The sequence below is a fragment of the Eupeodes corollae genome, chromosome 3 (assembly GCF_945859685.1).
Source record: "Eupeodes corollae chromosome 3, idEupCoro1.1, whole genome shotgun sequence".
Lineage (NCBI taxonomy): Eukaryota > Metazoa > Arthropoda > Insecta > Diptera > Syrphidae > Eupeodes > Eupeodes corollae.
In genome coordinates this window covers 86,569,593-86,593,045 of record NC_079149.1, presented here as the reverse complement: position 1 = coordinate 86,593,045, position 23,453 = coordinate 86,569,593, and the positions used below count along the sequence as shown (strand labels likewise).

The 23,453-nt window shown below is 36.8% G+C and overlaps 1 protein-coding gene across 1 annotated transcript; it reads left to right on the top strand.

Moving 5' to 3' along the window:
- The first annotated feature begins 3,806 nt into the window (after positions 1-3,806).
- Positions 3,807-23,405, top strand: LOC129950197 (actin-related protein 2/3 complex subunit 2). Its single transcript, XM_056062044.1, has 8 exons — positions 3,807-4,384; positions 13,946-14,039; positions 14,108-14,207; positions 14,274-14,460; positions 14,541-14,761; positions 14,999-15,090; positions 22,859-22,968; positions 23,029-23,405. The coding sequence occupies exons 1-8, from the start codon at positions 4,311-4,313 to the stop codon at positions 23,054-23,056; spliced, it is 906 nt and encodes a 301-aa protein (XP_055918019.1). The 5' UTR covers positions 3,807-4,310; the 3' UTR covers positions 23,057-23,405.
- Positions 23,406-23,453: the final 48 nt, after the last annotated feature.

Genomic DNA, 23,453 nt, shown 5'->3' with positions numbered 1-23,453 from the left:
GGGAACATCGTAGTAGAACCACAGTCGATGCTGAGAATATGGAAAGATCACTTCTCCAAATTATATAACGGCGATGACGAACCGAATTCCGCTGTAAGGGAGATAGAACCACTCAACCTCGGCGACGCAGATCAACAATTCCGCCCACCCGACCTTGACGAAGTGAAGATAGCTATATCTAAACTTAAGTCAAACAAAGCTGCTGGAGCTGACGGCATCACCGCCGAACTATTCAAAGCAGCAGGCGATGACTTGGTAGGGAGCATGCACCAACTCATCTGCAAAATTTGGTCGGAAGAAAGCATGCCCGATGAGTGGAATCTCAGCATAGTGTGCCCGATACATAAGAAAGGAGACCCTCTAAACTGCGCCAACTACAGAGGCATCAGTCTCCTTAACATTGCGTATAAGATCCTCTCTGCCGTATTATGTGAACGTCTGAAGCCATTCGTCAACAACCTGATTGGTCCTTATCAGTGTGGCTTCAGACCAGGAAAGTCCACTATCGACCAAATATTCACACTACGGCAGATCTTGGAAAAAACCCAGGAGCTTCAAATCGATACCACCACCATCTCTTTATCGATTTCAAAGCCGAGTATGACAGCATCTATAGGGAAGAGCTCTACCGAGCAATGTCTAGTTTTGGCATCCCTGTCAAACTTATCCGTTTGTGTAGAATGACGATGGAGAATGCACGCTGCTCTATCAAGGTCGGAAAAGATCTTACCGATGCATTTGATGTCAAAAAAGGTTTTAGACAAGGCGATGCACTGTCATGCGACTTCTTCAACATCGTTCTGGAAAGAATTGTGCAAAACTCAACCGTCAACACTAGAGGCACAATCTTCCAAAGATCCATCCAATTACTCGGATACGCAGATGATATTGACATAATTGGAAGATCAAAGCGTGATGTCAGTGGAGCGTTTTTGAGCATTGCAACGGAAGCGAAGAAGATGGGTTTAGTGGTCAATGAGGGCAAGACCAAGTATATGCTGTCATCAAAAAAGGACACTGAACGACGACGTCTTGGACAAAACGTCACCATGGACAGCTATAACTTTGAGGTAGTTAAGGACTTTGTCTACCTAGGCACCGCTATTAATGCAGACAACGACACCAGCGCTGAAATCAAACGAAGAATAACTCTTGCAAATCGCTTCTTCTTTGGACTTAGAAGGCAATTGAGAAGTAAAGTCCTCTCTCGAGCATGTAAAATCACCATCTATAAGACACTCATCATCCCGGTTCTCATTTATAGTGCTGAGGCCTGGACCCTGTCAAAGAAAGATGAGAGCGTCTCAGGATGCTTCGAGAGAAAAATTCTTCGGGTCATTTTTGGTCCCGTACGCATAGATGGAGAATGGAGGAGATGATATAACGACGAACTGTACGGGCTGTACAGCGACACTGACCGGTTAGCAGAATGAAAGTCCAACGGCTTAGATCGATAGGTCATGTAGAGCGGATGGACATCAACGCTCCAGCCCGGAAGGTCTTCGAATCCAATCCCGAGGGACGGCGCCGTAGAGGAAGACCGCGACTCAGGTGGCGCACCCAGGTGGGAGAGGACCTCAACCAACTTGGCGTGCGAAACTGGAGACAGCTAGCTAGGGACCGAGCTAGCTGGAGACGCTTGTTGGTTGAGGTCCAGGTCCGCCCCAGACTGTAGCGCCATCTTAAGTTAGTAAGATCAATTGGACGAACAGCGATTTCATATGTGTTAAGAGGTTGGAAGGGCAGTATGTAGAAGCACATAAGATAAACAGATGTTTTAAGAAGTTTTATTTTAACTAAAAACTTAAAACAGCATTAGCACTGTGAACAACTAAAAGCGGGTTGGACAGCTAGTAGTTTCGAAAGACACTGAAAACGGTAACTTATAATGAACAGTGTGTTACCAATGCACTAATAGGCTTTTCACACCAAACCCGATACCCGGTTTTCGCAAAAATGTGGTAAACCACAAGTTTTATATAAAACCTCTCGAGAACTAGTTGCAATTCAAAGTTGAACTAAACAAACAAACCTTTCGAAACATTCAGCGCTCAAATTAATGTAAACAAAACAGCTGATGGCTGCTGTCAAAACAAATTTTTCATATTGAAATTGGTCCTGGTAAGTAATATTATTTATACAATTTGCTTAAAAAGAATTATTGCTTTTTGTTCTTTATTTACATAATATGGAAGATGAAAAAAGGAAACTTTGGGGGAGCTGCGTGGCAACAGAAACAATTGTGGAAACATTTTCCAACGTCGAGAATAAAAGCCCCGGTGACTATTTGCGGCACTGGCGGTTGTTGTATGATCCTCCAGAGTTTCAAACGCTCTTTGTTAAGCGAAGAACCGGAATTCACTATGGCTATTGGCGTGACGAGAAAGCATTGCTCATAGTTCAGTGGGCTATCGCCCCTTGATGGACAGCGAAGCCAACATCAAGAAGATCCCCAGTGTTTTGGAGAAACCAGGCGAGTCGTCAAAGAGATAGTCATGGAGAAATTGGAGCCCATCATAACAGCTTCAGTGATCGCTCTGGATGAGTGTGATTTTGGTACGAACCTGGAACTAGGAATTGACCTTTTCTGCTCCGGCCATAAGGATATGCACGGAATCGTTCAGAATGTTCTCAACCCCGCGTATAAGTTGATCGGACGGCGATTCTGAAGGCACATTTGGCCAACAGAAGCAATAGTCATAAGCTCAGTATTTTGAATTGAATTTGTTGTGAAAGAAAAAGAAAATATTTTAAATAAAATTAATTTTTATTGTAACAGTTTTGTTTGTTGTTGATTCTATGGTATATTTTCTACATAATTAGCTTCCCCTTAGTGAATTTTTTGGACCACTTGAAGTGTACTATAAGAGGATAGCTGCAGCCAAGCGAGCTTGTAGTTCTTGTTGGTTCATGTTGTGAGCCCATTCCACACGTGCCAAGAACTTCAATTGAAACCAAGAATACTCCATTACCAAGATCGGAATCCCAGACTGACATTTCGGTTTGTCTACAAGCTAACTGCACACTAAATGTGAGAAAGTGCGCTTGAAATGATGCATATAAAACTTGTGGTCTACGAAAACTTGTGGATTACCAAAAATGTATGGGCAAACTTGAGTTTTCGATGTAGGTTTTCGGCCAAAACCGATAATTTCTTGAAAACCGGGATTTGGACTTGATGTTAAAAGCCTATTAGCTAGCGTTATTCATAAAATATTTTAGGTTAACCAAATGTTCTTTTATTATTCAAATTTCTGTGGAAAAAATACCACCCACTCAATATTTTTTAGAGTCCTTTCTGCATCTTTCTGCATTATGATCAGTTTAACACAGACGCAAGCTAAGACTTCTCCCTAAAAAGCTATATTTAGACTCAGGGACCTTGAAATGTCGAGAAATGTCAACATTTTCAATTCGCACAGATTACAATGACTTCCTGTGGGAAGTTAAAAACTACTGCTGTTTTTCAACGATTTTCACTTGTTTTAATAAAATCACACCAACCTAGTCGAATTCAAATCACTTTAAATCGCAAAATTTAAAATGTAGAGCACGAAAATCTGCTTAATTTTTAGTTCAAATCGATGAAAATGCATTTCAGAACCCCAATTTTTAGTTTGAAACGATTTTAATTCCATCACGAATAAAATATAGAAACTATCTTTATAAATAAATTCAAAATGTCGTCGCCTGTAGTCAGCCTTAAACTCCAGCATTGAGCATACACCCTTGCAACCAAATATTGCCAACCTCAGAAAAAAAATAAAGTAAACTTCACTGGAATTGAAGTTTTCCAACGCATTGTCAAAATTTGGAAAATAAAAAAAATTAAGGCCGTATTTTTTGTAGTGCACAATTTTCTAATAAAACTTTTCCTTGAAAATCTTGTAATAGAAAACATACTTTTAACTCCTAGTCATTTTAAAGTATTTGAATGCATTTCCAACTAAAGTATTGGGTGGTTTTTCCAATTTTCTAAAATCTGTTAATTCAGTGCAGGAATTTTCACATCAATATTTTTGCGTTCACATGCGTCGGCCTACCGTCAACTTTTCAGCACCAATCCAGTCATCAATTCGCAGTCGCACCCCGCACTAGAACGCAACCAATCGCCTTCTCACCGGACTTTTTCAACACCATATTCAGTTTCAGTGCCAATAAAATCGCCCAGCGCACTCGGACACCGAGAAAAGAATATAAAACAGCAAAAAAAATATTGGTCAATTTAATTTTTGTTTTATTTCGAAGCTCAAAGGTTGTACAATAAACTATTAATCATAACACAACCGCGAGCTAAAATCTAAACAACTATGATCTTGCTGGAAATTAATAATCGGATCGTGGAAGAAACGCTTTTAGTGAAATTCCGGAATGCACTTGCTGGGTGAGTAAAGAAAAAATAAAAGAGATAAAAGAAACCAAACGATGAATGAAAAATTCAATACCTAACCTTACACGCGGACGCCGCCGCCGCTGCTGCCGTCTTCACATAAGTTTTGACCTAAAATTCTAATTGATTTGTGTCAAATTCGAATCGGAAAGTGTTTTTTCTATCAACTAAGTGCGAAAAGTTTCGCTGCGTAAATTTAATTTTAATATGTGACGACAATTTGGCATTTCCTTTGAATAAACTTCTGGCCGTTTGTGTGTCATATCCATTTGTAGTGAAGTCGAAGTGTAGAAACGTCCCTCTACCTCTAATCATGTTTATAACAATAATTTGCAGGCACCCCATGGCCACGGCAGTAATTCAGATGGATTATTCATTCTACAAAAAGTTCAATTTCAAAGGAGGGGGTCAGCAGACGCAATCAATGAATTTTGCTCTTGTGACGAACTGATGAGGTCACATGCACTTTTGTAATGCTTCTTTGGACAAAGCAACTTTATGTTAAGCCCGAAATTTTTTGAAAATTGAAAATCACACGAACCAAACCCCAATTGCTCTTGAAAAGATAAGCAAAATTAAGCTAAAGAGGAGAAACCTTTTGATAAGAGTTTTTGTGTTAATAAAAAGAACACATTAAATCAACGTATCGCCTTTTTTGGTGACTAATATGCTTAACGAGTTTTCGATAACAAACCATTTTTGTGTTTTTCGTTTTATTATTGAAACTTCATGTTTAGGTGTGGCTACTCTGCAAAATTATTTCATTTCATAATTGATTCGAAATCTTTAGTTTGCTTCTTTCTGGTGGGATAATAAAAAAATACATAACAACATTTAACACCAACACAGGCCGATAAGAGGAGGAACGAGTCCCATTCTTGTAGAAATCAGCCAGCCGTGAGAAGTGCAATTTTTTGTTGTTGTTGGCAATATAGGTACAATAGAGAAGGAATTCATTAATAAGTCAAGAGCTATGTGTATTTTATGCTGAATGCCGAGCTCTCGTAGCTCTTACAAAATTATATATATGTACATTTATTTTATATAGAATGGGTAAATGACTTGTGGTCTTAGATATATGTTAAGATGTACCATAAAACATACTTCAATCTAAACTAAAGTAATACAAGTTGGTAAATATAAACAATTTTGTCACGTACTACTAAATTCAAGTGTGAATAAAAGGAAAGAAAGTATTTCAAAAACAAACTGTTTCTTTACTTCGGAGCAGTAAAGAAGAAAATTCTTTAAATAATGCTCAAGCCTAAATTTAAATTTATTATTATTAAATCAAAATAACTTTTATCATTTTGTAGTTATTATTTATTTTTATTTACTTTTCTATACTTTTTAGTTGGTTAATTGCTTTGGGACGTACCTGGGCCTAAACCAAATTGCGTCTCTAGCCAGTTTAGTTCCTAGCTAGCTGTTTTCAGTTTCACACGACAAGTTGGTTGAAGTCCAAGCGTCAGCTCCATATATGAGAACCTATATGATGAGCGTCTTATAGATTGAGACTAAAATACTCGAAAAAGAACTTTACCACTCAATTGCGTTGGGCAAAGTCCTTTACTATGTGTATTCCAGACATTGTTGTTGTCTCAGAAATTTGGATTTTTGATTGTGAGAAAAATGATTATGGGCTGCCAGGTTATGATTTCTATCTGAATGCAAATGAGAATTATGCAGCAGGAGGTGTTGGTTGTTTTGTAAATCAAGCTTTAGATGTTATTGAAGTTTTGAAATTAGATTTTCAAAGCGCGGATGTTTTGAAAATTACCGTCAAAATTAATAAACAAATCTTTAATATATTATGTATTTATAGACTTCATATATCTAACAGTTCAGTTTTTATGGAAGAATTTTCAACTTTCTTGGATAGTGAGAAATCAAATAATTTGTTAATTGTGGGGGATTTGAATATCGATACTTTAGAAAGTAGTGAGTTCGTGACAACTTATCTTGATTTGTTAGCTTCTCATGGACTTGTTTCGTTTATTAAAGAGATAACAAGACCGAGATCTGGAACTTGTCTTGATCATATTTATGGCCGATTCGCTCCTTCAATCAGTTCCTGTGAAAAGTGTGTTTTTGACCTAAGAATAACTGATCATTCCATGACTGGAATTCTTGTTGATATAGGGAAAGAAAGTATTTGTTCTGATTCTAGTCAGCGAAAATTGATTAAAAGTATCGATTTTAGTAGGCTTAAAACTAATTTGTCTTTTGAGTTTTGGGAAGAAGTTTTTGCTGAGAGTAATCCTTCCAAATCGTACGACATTTTTATTGATATTCTTTGTAGATACATTTCTGATGCTTCTTTTGATATTGTTCCGAAAAAAGTCTAATAAGCGTTTAAAACCGTGGATTACGTATAGTTTGCTTAAAAAATTGAAGTATAAAAACAAATTAAGAAAAAAGTGTTTAAAACGCAACAGCAGTCAGAATTTAAAAACTAAATATAAGAAAACTTGTGCTGAATTAAAGAAGGAAATTCCTATTTGTCGTGATAACTATTTTAAAAACAAATTCAATCTAGCTGAAGGAAATATTAGAAACGAATGGAAAATAGTGAATAGTATACTTAATAAATCTCAGTGCAAAAAACAACCATCAGTTGTCAATGTTAATGGTCGTGTGGTCTCAGATAAAATTGCAATTGCTAATGCATTCAATGAATACTTTTCAACGATTTCACTTAATCTTCAAGCTAGTTCTAGTCACCCATCTTGTACACTTTGTAGTCCATTTAGTATTGAACCTTCTCAAAGCCAAAGTTTTGTGTTTGAGCCTATATCTAGTTTAGAGATTCTAAAGTTAATTGGCACTTTAAAAACTTCAAACTCTTCTGGTTATGATGGCATTTCAAATGTTTGTTTGAAAAATGTAGCATGTTTTATAATTGATGTTTTGGCACATATCTTTAATAAAAGTATTTTTTCTGGAGTATTTCCGGTAGCTCTTAAATATGCCAATATCTTGCCACTTTTCAAGAAAGGAGCAACTAATGATCTGGGTAACTATAGACCTATATCACTCTTGCCTTCGATAAGTAAAATTTTTGAAAAAGCTGTAAAAAATAGAATGGTGAGCTTTTTAAATAGAACAAAATTTTTCAGTGATGTTCAATTTAGTTTTCAAAGCAATAAATCAACCGAAGATGCGTTGTTACATTTTTGTTCTCAAATATTTGTAAGTCTTGATAGAAAAAAGAATACAGCTGGATTGTTTGTTGACATATCAAAAGCCTTTGACATGGTTAATCACGAAATTTTGGTTAGCAAACTTGAAAGTGCTGGGTTTCGAGGATTCATTAATGATTGGCTAAGATCTTATTTAAATTTAAGAGCCCAAAGAGTGAAATTTGATGGTGTTAGGAGTGATATAAAGACATTCGATTTGGGAGTTCCACAAGGTTCGGTTTTAGGACAAATACTTTTTTTGGTATACATTAATTCTTTATTCAGTTTGCCTTTTAAGGGTTCTCTTACAGCCTTTGCAGATGATGTTGGTTTTTCGTATGGTACAGATAGTTGTCTGAATCTTATATCGGATATAAATTGGGATCTCAGCTTGTTAAGAATCTGGTTTGCAGAGCACAAATTGATAATAAGTTCTAAAACCAAGATAATGTTTTTCAGTTTGTCTGGCAGAAAGATTGTTAATGCTGATCTCTTTTTCCACGCTACTGTGTGTCCAAAATTCAAGCTTTTTAACTGCACCTGTAATCCTATGGTTACTTCCACAACATTTACGGATTCCATGAGCTGTAGTGATAAATGCTTCAAATTAGAAATAGTTAATGAATTCAAGTATTTAGGATTAATAATTGATTCTAGAATGAGTTTTTATAACCACACAGAGAATCTTAGACAATATTTTCGGTGCACTCTTAGAAACTTCTACTTTTTGCGTAAAGTTTGCTCTTCCAAACTGCTACTTAAAATTTATTATGGCATTTTTATTCAAAACTAGAATATGGAATTTCTTGTTGGGGAAGTTCATATTATAACAAAATACAACCTTTATTAGTTTTGCAGAAAAGTGTTCTGAAGAAAATATGTGGTAAGCCTCGCCTGTACCCTATTTTTCCACTTTTTAGAGATTTGAAAATTCTTTCAGTGAGACATTTGTATTGATATAAAGTTCTAAACATTTTCTTTAAGAGATCAGGTAATCTTAATTTTAGAATAATTGATAATTATATTTTACGTGGAAATTTTTTAAACCAAGTTTCTGTACCGCTATATCGAACAACCGCTTTTAGAAATTTTTATAATGTTTCCTCATGTCGGATATTTAATAGACTCCCCCATTCTATCAGGTTGCAAACTTCTCATTTGTTATTTATAAAACAAGTTAAATATTGGCTCCTTAGTCTTGATAATGAAAGTATTGAATTTTTTGTAAATGGATCTACCTTATGTTTTCTTGAAATGTTTAACTTCAATTTAATTTAATTTCTGTATGCATTACATAAATGTATGATATTTTAACTTTCTTTTTTAAATTTTCTTTTAAGGGTCACCCCACCCATTTTAATTAATAAATGTAAAATTTTTCTTAGAGTGGCAATAACTCTATTTTTTATAAAAATATTTTTGTCACATATTTCTTTTCATCTTATTGTTTTTATTTGGATTTTAAGAAATAAAATGTTTAATCTAATCTAAAAAAAAAAAAAAAAAAAAAAAACTACCTCAAAGTTATAACTGTCTGGTGAATTTTTTTTCAAAGTCGTCATCCTACAATGTTCTTTTTTGATGGCAACATATACATATGTGGTCTTGCCCTCATTGACCACTTGACTCATCTTCTGCGCTTCAGTTGCATTCTTCATCATCATTCTGCACAAACGGATAAGTTTGACAGGGATGCTAAAACTAGACATTGTTTTGTTAGGCTTTTCCCTATAGATGCAGCATCTCTTTAAAGAGATGGCGGGTATCTGCCGTAGTGTGAATATTTGGTCAATGGTGAACTTTCCTGTTCTGAAGCCACACTGATATGGGCCTATCATGTTATTGACGAACGGCTTCAGACGTTCACATAATACGGCAGAAAGGATGTTAAAGAGACTGATGCTTCTATAGTTGTCGAACTTCAGAGGGTCTCCCTTCTCGGGTATTGGACAAACTACGCTGAAATTCTACTTCAATCAGGCGTAGACAGTAAAATATTTCTAAATTACTTCTTTTCTACTTAATTCCCTCCTCATTATACAAAATGAAGTATTCCATGAAGAACTGTTTGTCAAACCTCTGCAACCCGATGGAAACTTGGAGCCGGTGAAAATTTGCACAATACCAACTTCATACCTCGAGCTATTGCTGAAATCCTTTTGCATTTTGATTTGAAAGAGTTGCACATAAGCCTCACACAAGGCCTATGGTAGATGCTCCTCCCGGAGCTGAAGCATGGACATGGTTCAGTGGAATAAACCTCAGCTAGGCAGACGTTGATACCCAATGGAAAGATCTGGCTAGTACCTTTTCTGGAATTCTATGATCTTCGCTGAACTTCATAGACAAGACGAACGGTGTCGAACCAACGTATTCAGACCGCGGTTCGGAGCCACTAAACAGGAAAAGTTTATAGGATATTCCTCACTGTCCCGAAACTTCTGCCTTGCGTAAGCAAAAATGGATTCGTTTTGTTACTCAATTCAGGGTTCGTCCATAACACCAATTCCCACTCCCTGGAAATATCGTTGCGCACTTTCTGCTATGAATTTTCCGAAGGTTGTCTCATTGAACTTGTACAAACTGCAAATCTTTTCTATGATGTTTGGCCAGAGAATGAATGGTGCTTGTCCATTGGCAAGTTCTATTAAAGTATAAGTTGACATGACTAACAAAACTATACCCTGTCTCCGTCCCCAAATTACAACTTCAAGTCACTTTGTAGTGGCAGCACGGTTAGCTTTGGAGTCTATGATGTCCAGAAAGAGAACCCAAATAAATTGTTCAATGTCCAGCAATTTATGCCCATCGTTGTATATTAGGCCAAGGCCAAGAAACCTGTCAGATTGTCACCCAAATAACAACACCCACTGGGAACCCCTGAATATTCTGCTTCAAGAGAACATTCCTTGGTTTGTACCCTCATATGTATATGCAACCTATTTAACTGATGAACGGAGATAAACCCATCGAGCCGACAGGAGTGCATTACATTACAGGAGTTCAACGCGAACGTCCCTATCATATTGAAATAACATTTAGAATTCCAACTAAAATACAATGAATTTTGTTTGAGCTTAGATAGCGTTAGTTATTTAATTTCTTGACAAATCTTTCTTTCTTCCGACCATATTTTGCAGATGAGTTGGTGCATACTCCCTACCATGCCGTCAACTCCAGAAGCTTTGTTGGACTTCAGTTTCGATATGGTTATCTTTACTTTATTGAGGTCGAGTAGGCGGAATAGTTGTTCTGCGTCGCGTAGGTTGAGTGGTTTTATCTCCTTTACAGCTCAATTCGATTCCTCATCGCCGTTATATAACTTAGAGAAGTGGTCTTCCAATATTCTTATTATAGACCTGATCGTCTTTATAGGAGACTTGGAGATTAATTTTTGCCTTTTAGTAAAATTAACAAACCTTATTCGTGTTGTGACATTCCCCTATCTCCTCCATTGCGGGCTTTCATACTGGAAGTAGTGTATTGCAGGCTGTATATGCCGATTGTGCCACCAAAGATGTTTTCTCTTCCGAGCTTGACGATAAAATCTCTTTTATTGACTGTCATACATATGTCTTGTCCAAGCAATGGAAAAATATCCCTTTGGTGTCTTCATCTTTCACTTCTGTTGGGGCAGGCGTATATTAGGCTTATGTTGGCGAATTTAGTCTAGAAGCGGATTGTTGTGATTGTCTATTAAGGGATCTAACATTCCACGTACAGATCCGAAGTTTGTTGTCCTTATTTTGTTTGCTTGGTCCTTCATCAGTAAATCCCTCCAAATCCGAGAGATATCAATTTTTTTACGTGTTCAGGAAGTCACCCCAACGGCACAGCCCGCAACCTGCAAGGCCAGATCCTTAGTATAACTCTAGACAGAGTATCAACTTCTCGTAAATTTGATGCTTTGTCTGATTCCATCCAAAGAATTGTTTCGTCCTATCCTCGCACTGAAATCGTTGTTACGGGCGATTTCATTGTACACAATTCATCATGGCTTCAACATTCGGGGCAATCAACACCAGAAGGAGTGTGTGCTGAGATCTGAGATAAAAAACACTCTTGACTTGTTTCTTACCTCTGACCCTGGTAAGTACGCTATTAGTGTTCTATCTCCTCTAGGCACACCTGACCAATGTGTTATATCAGCAAATTTCTCGTGTCAAAACTGTTCAGTTAAAGAAGAAAGAGCTCCTAAGAGAACCGTTTGTTAATACGAAAAAGCCAACTGGGACGGTCTCAATAATTATTTTAGGATCTTTAACTGATCACTTTGCTTCCTCGATAGTGACGTTGACTCCAGCGCTGATATGATCACAAGTTTGATTCTCCTGGTAATGAGAACTTTTATCCCGAATAGGGTTAAAAGCATCAGACCTAAGGAAAACGCATGGTTCGTTCGATGCACGCTGTAAAGAGGTTATTACGGTTAAGAAGGTAAGTTTCCGTTGTTTTAAAGCCAATCCAACTGAGGAAAACCGGAATAAGTTCAAGCAAGCCAGGAAGGCCTGCAACGCCCATATTCGACGAACCAAATTTTTACATGACCAAAAATTACGGCAAAAAAATACTGCAATGTCCTAAATGCAGTAAAAATTGTTGGTCATTTGTAAAAAATATGGGGAATTCTTCCTCTTCCTGGTTCCTACTCTCGTTGTGAATGAAATCTCGTTGCTAGGCAGTTCGCCGCCAATTCAACGCTGCCAGTGAGTGTTATGACTCCACCTGTACTTGATCGAGTTAATGACTCTTTTTTTTGCAGTCGTACTGTAGCGAGAGTACTAAAAGATCTTAACATACATAAATCTGCTGGTCCTGATGGTATCCCCGCTATTGTTCTGAAGAGGTGTTCTTCATCGCTGGCAAAACCACCGCGTAAGCTTTTTCATCTGTCCTACTCCTCAGGTCTCGTTCCGAGCGGATGGAAAACCGCATTTGTCCAGCCTATTCCCAAAAAACGCGAATCTTCCTCACCGTCTAATTACCGACTGATTGCACTTACGTCCCTCCTTTCCAAAGTCATGGAAGCGCTGATTAATTATCAGCTCAAGAAATATCTTGAAAAACGGAAGCTTCTTAATGACGAAATCCATACTGTCTTTCGTAGCAATAGGTCCACTGGTGATCTCATGGTTCATCTCACCGAACAGTGGAACAAATCTTTACATAGTTTTGGAGAAAGTAAGATTATTGCACTAGATATTTCAAAAGCATCTGATAGGGTTTGGCATCAGGCTTTCGGTTTGCATGAATCCCTCCTTCATTGGATTAGTAATTACCTTTCGAATCGTTCAATACAAGTTGTATTGGATGGATGCAAGTCTGAAAACCACAAAATAAATGCTGGTGTGCCCCAGGGCTCTGTTCTATCTCCAACACTCTTTCTCATTTGTATTAATGATCTCCTGTCTGCAACATCTAATCCAATACATTGTTTCGCTGACGATAGTACTCTTAGCTTTTCATATTCGTTTTCCTCTTCTTGGGATGTGGAACTGCAAAGACAAAATATGATAAGCTCATTCATTTTCGACCTAAACAGCATTGTACAATGGGGAATAAGAAACCGCGAGGAATTTAATGCTTGGAAAAGGCAATTCTGTCTTGTATCGTTAAAATGAAATACGCCCCCCTGCCATTATCCATAAATGGCACTTCCATCGAGGAAACTGAACATCTCGATATTCTTGGTATGTGTATCACCAACCACCTTTTGTGGAACGATCACATACGCGATGTCGCCAAAAATGCCGCAAGATGTTTGGATTTTCTAAGGCGATGCAAGAAGTTTTTCTCCCCCTCTGATCTGGCTGTTTTTTACAAGACTTATATACGTCCAAAACTTGAGTATAACTCCCATATCTGAGCTGGTGCTCCTCCAACTTACTTAAGCCTCTTGGATAGTATTGAACGTAGAGCATTTAGATTGATTGGTGATATTACCATCATAAGATCATTTACGTCACTTGAACATCGTCGAAATGTTTCTTGTCTCACCCTCTTTTACCGTTATTTTAATGGTTTATAAACACAATTTTTGAGCCACCACCATTGAATTTTATGAGCATTTCCTTACAACAATTGATATTTGTCTTGTTTGAAGCGCCTGTCAAAATATGTGGATTTCGACATAACGAACTTTAACACTCATGTCACGAAAATTAGCTCTGCCTAGTTTTAAACTTTCAACTTTCTTAAAACGAGATACATCAATTACTCTCGAATATTTAAATGTTTAAAAACTCATTGAAATCATCGTTGTACCAAATCCGCAAATATATTTAGATAGCAGACTCCGTATACATTTTTATAACTCGTATTACTACTCTAGAAATAGAAAATTAACACTTTTTTCCATTATTTTAACCATTAGCTTAAAAGCCGAGTCGATTGATGTCACAATAGCGGATTTTGATGGGGTGTTATTTCACATATCAAATGTGAACGGTGATAAGACGAAAGTTAGAGTGAGTATTGTGTTATTTTTATAAATTTAAAAACAAAAAAATAAGTATTTAAAATTTGACTTTTGTAGACAAGCATAGCATTAAAATTCTATAAGCAGTTGCAAGAACATGGAGCTGATGAACTCTTGAAGAGAGAGTATGGAAGTTTACTCACAGAAACTGAGGAAGGTATGTAGTTAAAATATTTAATTTAAAACTTCAATCATTATAATAATGTTTTTATATTTTTATCAGGTTACAACGTCTCAGTACTTATTAATTTAGATAACATACCATCAGACTGGGAAAATGTTGCTCATAAAATTGGACTCTTGAAAAGGAACTGTTTCGCTTCTGTTTTTGAGAAATATTTTGATTTTCAAGAAGCTGGCGAAGAAGGTCAAAAACAAGCAGTTATTAATTATCGAACCGATGAGACATTGTAAGTTATTATATTATTTTAAGTATGTCACGATATTAAGTGAAACAAATAATTTTAATATATTTTGTATTTTTGCATAGATATGTTGAAGCAAAGCCTGATCGAGTGACCGTTGTGTTTAGTACTATATTCCGTGATGAGGATGATGTAGTTATAGGTAAAGTTTTTATGCAGGAATTGAGAGAAGGTCGTCGAGCATCGCATACAGCGCCGCAAGTATTATTCTCTCATCGAGAACCGCCATTAGAGTTGGCGAATTCAGATGCTAAAGTAGGCGACAATATTGGTTATGTTACTTTTGGTAAGTTTAAAAATTAAAATTAAAGTTATTATTGTTATTGTGTTTTATTTAGAAAACATCTTTTTCTTTTTTGACGCAAGTTATTGATTTAGTTTTATAGACGTCTTAACATCAATAATAAATCAAATAAATAATAGAATTATAAGTTTAAATGAACGCCATACGCTTTCATGACTGCGTTCAACGTTTATTGTTTACTTCTTTCTTTATAAATGTTTTTTTTATTTTTCATTTCAGTTTTATTTCCCCGCCACACAAACAAGGAGACTAGAGACAACACTATTAATTTAATCCATATGTTCCGTGACTACTTGCATTATCACATTAAGGTATGTTTTTAATATTGAAGCTTTTATAAATGAATAAAAGTAAAAAAATATGAACTCAACATGACTACTCGACTTAATTTTCTCTTCGGATGCCCTTGATTTTTTCGTTTCGGAAAGTAATCATTCAATATCTACCCTTGACCGATTCCCCCTTACTTTATCTAACTTTTTCACACTTGATCGTATTTCGCTGCCGTCTGTAATTTTTTTTATTTTTACTTTACTTTTAAATTAATCAACAATGTTGATCTTAATTCGTTCTTCGATAGCAACACCTCATTGCCACGAAATTTTCTACATGTTCATTTACACATTTTTCGTTCTTAAAATTGTATCTTCCTCCCCTCCCTGGTATAAAGATCTACGAACCCTTCCAAATGTCAAAAATTCATTGTAGAAAACATACTTGAAAAGCAGGTCTAGTGTTGACTTCTCAGCAAATTCAATGTAGATTTTCATCCCTTTGTGAATTCCTATATGAAGAATATATTGACAAAATGATACTTATCCCAGACGCTTCTACCAATTAATCATTATTAACGAATTATTAAACTATACAATAACATACTTAACACCGCTGTCATACCCCAAGCTTAGAAAACTGCAACAATTCTAATAAAGATTGGAAATTAATTGATGGAACCGTTCCATATCACTTATTTCTTGCTCTTCCAAAATTATGGAATAAATCATAGCAAAACGACTAATGTGGTTCGCAGAAACAAGAAAATTTTTATCTACCAACCAAGTCATGCAAGGGGTCTTGGGTTCAATCCCTGCCTGTGCCACTCAACTTTTATCACGGGTACTGCCTCTTGCGAGGAATTGGAAAATCCTCCAAAGTAATTTTTGTCATGAAAAGTGCTTTCTCAAATTAGCCGTTCGGATTCGGCATATAAACTGTAAGTCCCTTCTATCTCTGACAACATTACTCGCACACAGGAATGGTTGTAAGTCAATAGGCCCTAGTTCTTCATGGACTGTTGCCCCACCTAATTTATCTATTATATTAAGTGTCTTTTAAAACTTAGAAGGATGTGTAGACGCACATCTTCGCTTAGATTAGTGCACATCACGAGCATTCTCAGCAAAAATTATGGGGTGTTGGCGAGAAGATCTTTGACTATGTGACGTCTTTTCTAACTTATAGAAAATTCTTTAGCAGAGCTAATAGTTTCAGTTTCAGTTTATTTATTTATAAAGCTTACACAGTAAGATAACATATATCTTATAATATTTAATCATCGACTCAGTCCCTGCAAAATGGTAGCCCCCAGGGATTCCCATTGTCGGTAAAAAAATTCATTGTCAAAAAATTATCTTAAGTATAAGTAATGTACAAATTGAAAATGTAAATAGTCTTAATATCCTAGGATAAGTATTCAATAATAAATATAGATGAAAGGAACATTGTTTGAATTTTAAAAAAAGCCTAGTTTCGAGACTCAACATAATTAATTATTTATCTAGTAAAAAAACCCATATACACATTAACACAGTCTCATATATTACCAAAATGTTAATATTAAATTAAATCGATTACGGAATGTATATTTATGGCAGTTTCCCAAAAACAACACTAAGAATAATACAACCAAGCTACCACCAAGCAGCTAGAAGGAGCATCAACGCTTTTCCTACAACACCACTCAAAAAAAAAACTCCCTCTGTTGAGCATATCATCTCGAACTTAGTTGTAAAATTGGCCTTCTCCTCAAATTCAGTTATCGATAAAGACATTCATCAAGCCATGAACCTTAAGTAAAAGAAACGTATTCCATCTGCTCTAAAAACAATCCTCGACAAAGCTCGAGAAATTGATATACCAACAAAAACTCCAAAAAACTCAACTTTATCATATCCTCCATGGAATATAAAAGCCGATTCATTTGTATTGAGCCTTGTTCACTACAGTAAAATAAATACAAGCAATGCAGTATACCAATCACTGTTCTCAAGTATCTCATCAGAACTTAAAACTAAAGGCTGGCAATTTATATTCACTGATGGATCCAAATCAAAAGATAATACATCGTTTGCAGTCACATTTGAAGATGGCCAAGTCCTCAATTTTAGCATCCTCCCGGAATATGCTTCTATTTTCACGGCAGAAGCCTTTGCTATCCTGCAAGCAGACAAATAAATAAGGAATTCCAACGACAAGTTTGTTATATGCTCTGATACCATATCAGTTCTGAAAGCAGTAAAAATCCAAACAACAATTCAGATTTTATTTCTAAGGAACAAGATAATAATAAAGCCGAATAAAATAAAACTGATGTGGAGTCCAGGACATGGAAACAAAGAAGCTGATAAAGTAGCAACCTATAGCAACAAATCACCAGTGTATAAATTCAATATATACACCAAAACAGACCTGAAAACCCAAATACTGAACACCTTGAGAAGAAAACAAGAAATTGAATGGAGCCTATACCACCACCATTATAAAAAAGTTAACGAACATAAAACCTACCCTGAATACCCTATACACGTATCAAAATAAAAAATTCTAACTCACGAACACCTTCTAAACAAAAACAATCCACCGATATGCTCCATCTGCAATACAACCATGAGTTTAACTCACCTTTTCGAATACTGTCAATCATCGAAACCTGCTCTTTCATCAATCTTAAAAAATATATCGATCTATGACGTATTAAAAAACCTCACCAGCTTAAATATTGAAAATGTAAATAAATTTCTCCCAACCCTTAACTTAAATGTATACAAATTTTAATAACAAACAGAGCCAATAGTCTTCGCAGCTAGCCTACCTCCTTTGTTTTTTATGTATATTACCTTCTTATTGTAATTACTAGTTAATAAAATATAATAATAATAAACGTAAATCTGATGGCTTCCCCTAAACATTAAAATTACTGCATATGACATCTACGGTCCCTAAAATTATTACAAATCTCTTTGCTCCATTTTTCAGCCAACCGTGAAAAGCCAACATGAATTATCTTCAAAAACCTGATTATAGTTTTTTTGAATACTTAAAAGGTAACTCATGCACCTCCCTTGCCCAAATAGAAATAAGTGATGATATTTTTGGCAAAAAATTAAGTCTGCTTAGAGATAAATTTACTCTTGATCCAGATAGTTTGCCTGCAATATTAATATAAAAGTGTGCTACCTTAATATGTAAACCTGTTTCAGTGCTGTTTTGTCTTTCCATTTCATAAGTTGACTGTGTCTTCACAGACTTCAGTAAGGCCTTTGATAAATTGTGCCATAAAACATTAACTTCCAAACTTAAATCCCAAGGCTTTAACGATAAATTTGTAAGTTGGGTTTCGTCGTACTTATATAAGAGATCATACAGCGTAGTTTTTAGAAATGGCGGTAATCATATTTTTATACCAACTCTGGTGTACCACAAGGTAGCCACTTAGGTCCTTTACTGTTTATTTTGTACGTTAACGACTTGCCTTCTATTATATATCCTCCATCAGAACACCACTCTCAAAGAATTGAATCTGTACAACGTAGATTTCTTCTATTCTTACCACCTAATGAAACCCTCCAAAACCACCGAGAAGTCATTGATATGTATTTCTACACTAGCTTTTACCACTTCTGCAGACTGTATAACGGCGACGAAGAACTGAATTCCGCTGTCAGGCAGGATGATCCATTCAATATAGACGACGAAAGCCAACAATCCTGTCCTCCCGACTTAGACGAAGTAAAGATTGCCATATCTAAGTTGAAGTCTAATAAAGCCGCTGGAGCGGATGGCTTGAATGCCGAGCTCTTTTAAGCAGCTGGATATAAGTTGTTCAGGAGCATGCACCAACTTATCTGTAAGATATGGTCGGAAGAAAGCATGCCCGATGAATGGAACCTCAGTATTGTTTGCCCGATCCTGAAAAAGGAAGACCCTCTAAACTGCACCAACTATAGAGGAATAAGTCTACTTAACATCGCCTATAAAATCTTTTCTGCCGTAATATGTGAACGTCTAAAGCCCATCGTCAACAACCTGATAGGTCCTTATCAGTGTGATTTTAGACGAGGAAAGTCCACAGTTGATCAAATATTCACATTACGGCAGATAGTGGAAAAAACTCAAGAACACCAAATCGACACCCACCATCATTTCATCGATTTCAAGGCCGCATATGACAGCATCTACAGGGACGAGCTGTATATGTCTAGTTTTGGCATCCCTGCCAAACTCGTCCGTTTGTGCAGGATGACCATGGAAAATTCACGCTGTTCCATAAAGGTTAGAAACAACTTAACAGAACCTTTCGATGTCAAAAAAGGTTTTAGACAAGGTGATGCGCTGTCATGCGATTTTTTTAACATCGTGCTTGAAAGAATATAGCAGAGCTCACACGTCAACACTAGAGGCACTATCTTTCAAAAGTCTGTCCAATTACTGGCATATGCTGATGACATTGACAAATTCGGAAGAACTCAGTGTGATGTCAATGGGGCTTTTGTGAGTATTGACGCAGAGGCGGCAAAAATGGGCTTAACGGTTAATGAGGGCAAAACAAAGTTCATGCTGTCGTCTAGAAAGGACATACAACACCGACGTTTTGGTCAAAACGTCACAATCGACAGACGTAACTTTGAGGTAGTCAAGGACTTCGTCTACCTAGGCTCCGCTGTAAACGCAGAAAACAACACCAGCGCTGAGATCAAACGCAGAATAACTCTTGCTAACTGCTGTTTCTTTGGACTAAGAAAGCAATTGAGTGGTAAAGTCCTCTCTCGAGGGATCAAAGTGTTGCTATATAAGACCTTTATCATACCCGTCCTGCTATACGGTGCAGAAGCATGGACCATGACAAAAGCGGATGAAAGCACCTTGGGTCGCTTCGAGAGAAAAGTTCTTCGTGTGATCTACGGTCAAGTATACATCGAAGAGGAGTGGAGGAGAAGATGGAACGACGAACTGTACGGGCTGTACAGCGACGTAGACTTAGCCAGAAGAGTAAAAGTCCAACGACTAAGATGGCTGGGTCACGTAGAGCGCATGTAAACCAATGCTCCGGCCCGGAAAGTCTTTGAATCCGCACCCACAGGACAGCGCAGTAGAGGAAGACCCCGGATCAGGTGGCGCGCACAAGTGGGAGGTGACCTCACTCAACTTGGAGCGCGAAACTGGAGACATCTAGCTAGGGACCGAGCTAGATATAGAAGTTTGTTGGGTGAGGCCCTAGTTCACACAGGACTGTAGTGCCACCTTAAGTAAGTAAGTAAGCTTTTACAAAAGCAACAAACCACGTTTCGATTGTATGGTGGCCTGCTCTTAGCAAAGCCTTTAATATTAATAAGCTAAAGAAGGTTCAGAGAAGAGCTTGTGTGGGCACCACAGGGGCCATGCGTACTTGCTTAACGGACGCCTTAAACGTTATTTTGGATCTTCTACCAATCGACCTTTTTATTAAATACATAGTTTCCTGCAGCGCTATTATGCTGAAGGAATCAAACAGCTGGTTGTCAAAACCTTATGGTCACAATAACACAACGAAATTGATTCCCTCAGATATTATCTCGGTAGACACTGACTACTGCACTCCTACTTTGAGCCTTAGTAAAGATTTTAAGGTTATTTTCCCATCGAGAGAAGATTGGGAGGATGACATCTTGTCGATAGGTTTCGACACAACCATCTTTACTGACGGCTCAAAGATGGAGTGCGGAGTTGGTTCTGGGATCTTTTCTGAGTCCCTAAATGTAGCCAAATCCTTAGGCTTCCTGATTTTGCTAGCGTTTTTCAGGCTGAACTGCTGGCAATAAGGGAGGCATGTAAGATACTTAAACAAAACCCAAACCAAAACCGAAATGTGGCTATCTTTACAGACAGTCAGGCAGCTGTCAAAGCCATTAACTCGGCCGCATCCTCATCTAAAGTGGTCCAGCAATGTCGCGATGAGCTTGCGAGCCTGAATATTAACCTCGGTGTCACCCTGATCTGGGTTCCGGGCCATAGTGGTATCGTGGGAAATGAACGGGCTGACGAGCTAGCCAGGCAAGGATCGGCCCTTCATAGCTCACTTGCGGAAATATTTAACATTCCTCTTGAAGAGTAAAATCTTTTTTATCTACCAAACTGAATCAAACCGAAGGTGGAGCAATTTACCCAACTGTATTATATCTAGGAAGATATGGCCCACCTATAACAAAACCCGTACAAACGATCTTTTATGCAGGCCAAGGCAAGACATAGCCAGGATTGTTGCGGTTTGTACCGGACATTGGCCTATAGGAGTTCATGCAGAGAAGTTGGGTATCTCTTACAACACCTTTTGCCGTAGCAAAATGCAAATGTCCTGCTTTGGCAAACACTAGAATGAAATACTTTGGAAAAGCATTCTTTCAAGAACTTGATGAGCTATCTGAGACAAAGATTAGAGGCCGAATCTTTTTTCTCAATGCGACAAAATGGCTCTAACATAATCGCTTTGAAGCTTCTCTATAAATCTATCTCTTTCAATCAAAGGTCAAACGAGTTTTTTGTATCAAAACGGCGCACTACAGCGCTAATTGGATCTCAGGTTAGGTTGCTTTGAGATCGCCATTTCTACCTACCTTTTAACAGGGGCCATAGACTTGCCATTTTTTATAGAAAACACAGACCATTCTCTTTCGCTGCTATTGTTCTGAAAAAGGTATTCTTCAAGGCATGACAAAACCACTGGATAAGCTTCTGTCTTATTCTACTGGTCTCTTTCCGAGTGGATGGAAAACAGCATTTGCCCAGCCTGTCCTTTAGAAAGGTGAATACTACTCTTCCTTCTTTCCAAGGTTATGGAACCGCTGATCAGTTTTCAGCTTAAGAAATATCTTGAAGAACGAGAGCTTCTTAATGACCGGCAGTATGGCTTTCTTGCATTAAGTTTTGATGAATCTCTTCTTTGTTGGGTTAAATATTACCTTTCGAACCGTTTGATCTCATTAGTATTGGACGGGTTCAATTCTGATATCCACATCAAATAACCGCTGGTGTACCCCAATGCTCCGTTTTGTCTCCGACGCTCTTCCTTATTTTTATAAATGATCTTTTGTCTGAAACTTCTTACCCACTAAATTGTATGCTGTTCAGCTTTTCATATTCGTTTTTAGATTATCCTCTTTGTTCTTCGGATGTGGACTACCATCAGTAGCGTATGATAAGCTCGTGTTGAATTTAATGCTCCAAAAACTTAATGCTGTCTATTGTCAAAAGCGTACCCCTCCCCCAATGCCACTATGCCTGGCTTATACTCGCATCGAGGAGACTGAACAGCTTTCAGTTCTAGCTATTTGCATCACTAACAACTTGTGTTTAGGTTTTATCCGAAGATTCAAGAAGTTTTTTACCCTCTCTACCAGTTACAAAATGCCCGTACTTCTAAGATTGCCCATTAGTCTACACTTGAGCCCAATTTTGGACGTGCTTTGACGTACACAGATTCTATTGTTAGTCGCACTACACTTATGTGGAATTCTTTACCAGACTCAATATTTCCCAGTCGTAACAATGTGTAGACATTCAAAACCAATGTTATTCGGTTTCTCCTTTCCATTCCTATTCTCCTTTTCTAATTGCTTGCACCGTGTCTATCATTATAAGGGTATTCATAACGCCTTGAGTGCACGTATAATATAAAAATATGGCTTGCATTAAGCGTCAATTAAATTTAATGGAAACTTCCAGATTTAACTATTTACTCTTTGCCATTTCTAAGCCAAACGACATAACTTTAACTTTCAATTTACAATCCCATAACTTCCCTTATAATTTATATTTTCATTTCAGTGTTCAAAGGCATACATCCATTCAAGGATGCGAGCTAAAACTTCAGATTTCCTTAAGGTACTTAACCGTGCTCGACCGGAAACCAAACCCACAGAAAAGAAAACTATAACGTAAGTTTATCTTTTGCATTTTATTATTATTTTATTTTTAACTAAAACACTTTTTTTCAGGGGGAGGACATTTATTCGGAAAGAATGATTAATGGACATTGTCTAGTTGTTTTATATTATATATTAATGTATTAATAATTATTAAATAATTAAAAGTAAACAGTAAAAAAGAAAAACAAAATTTAATAGAAATAAAAAACAAACACCAAAACGAAACATTAACACTTATCTAAGGACATATTTCGAGAGCGTTGTAACTCCTATCAAGTAAAAAAGATTTATATTGATGAATTGAAGATTTTTTAAAAAGTTAATCGGTTAAATATACGATAAGTCCCGATAAATAAATTACAAAAAATAATGCTGCCCAAGAAATAAAACAAAATCATCCAATTTAAGCAACAAATAAAAAATGAAATTATTCAAAATGAACCTAAGTTGAGTGCGTTTTAATTGTTATATATATTTTTTATATTTCTTTGTAA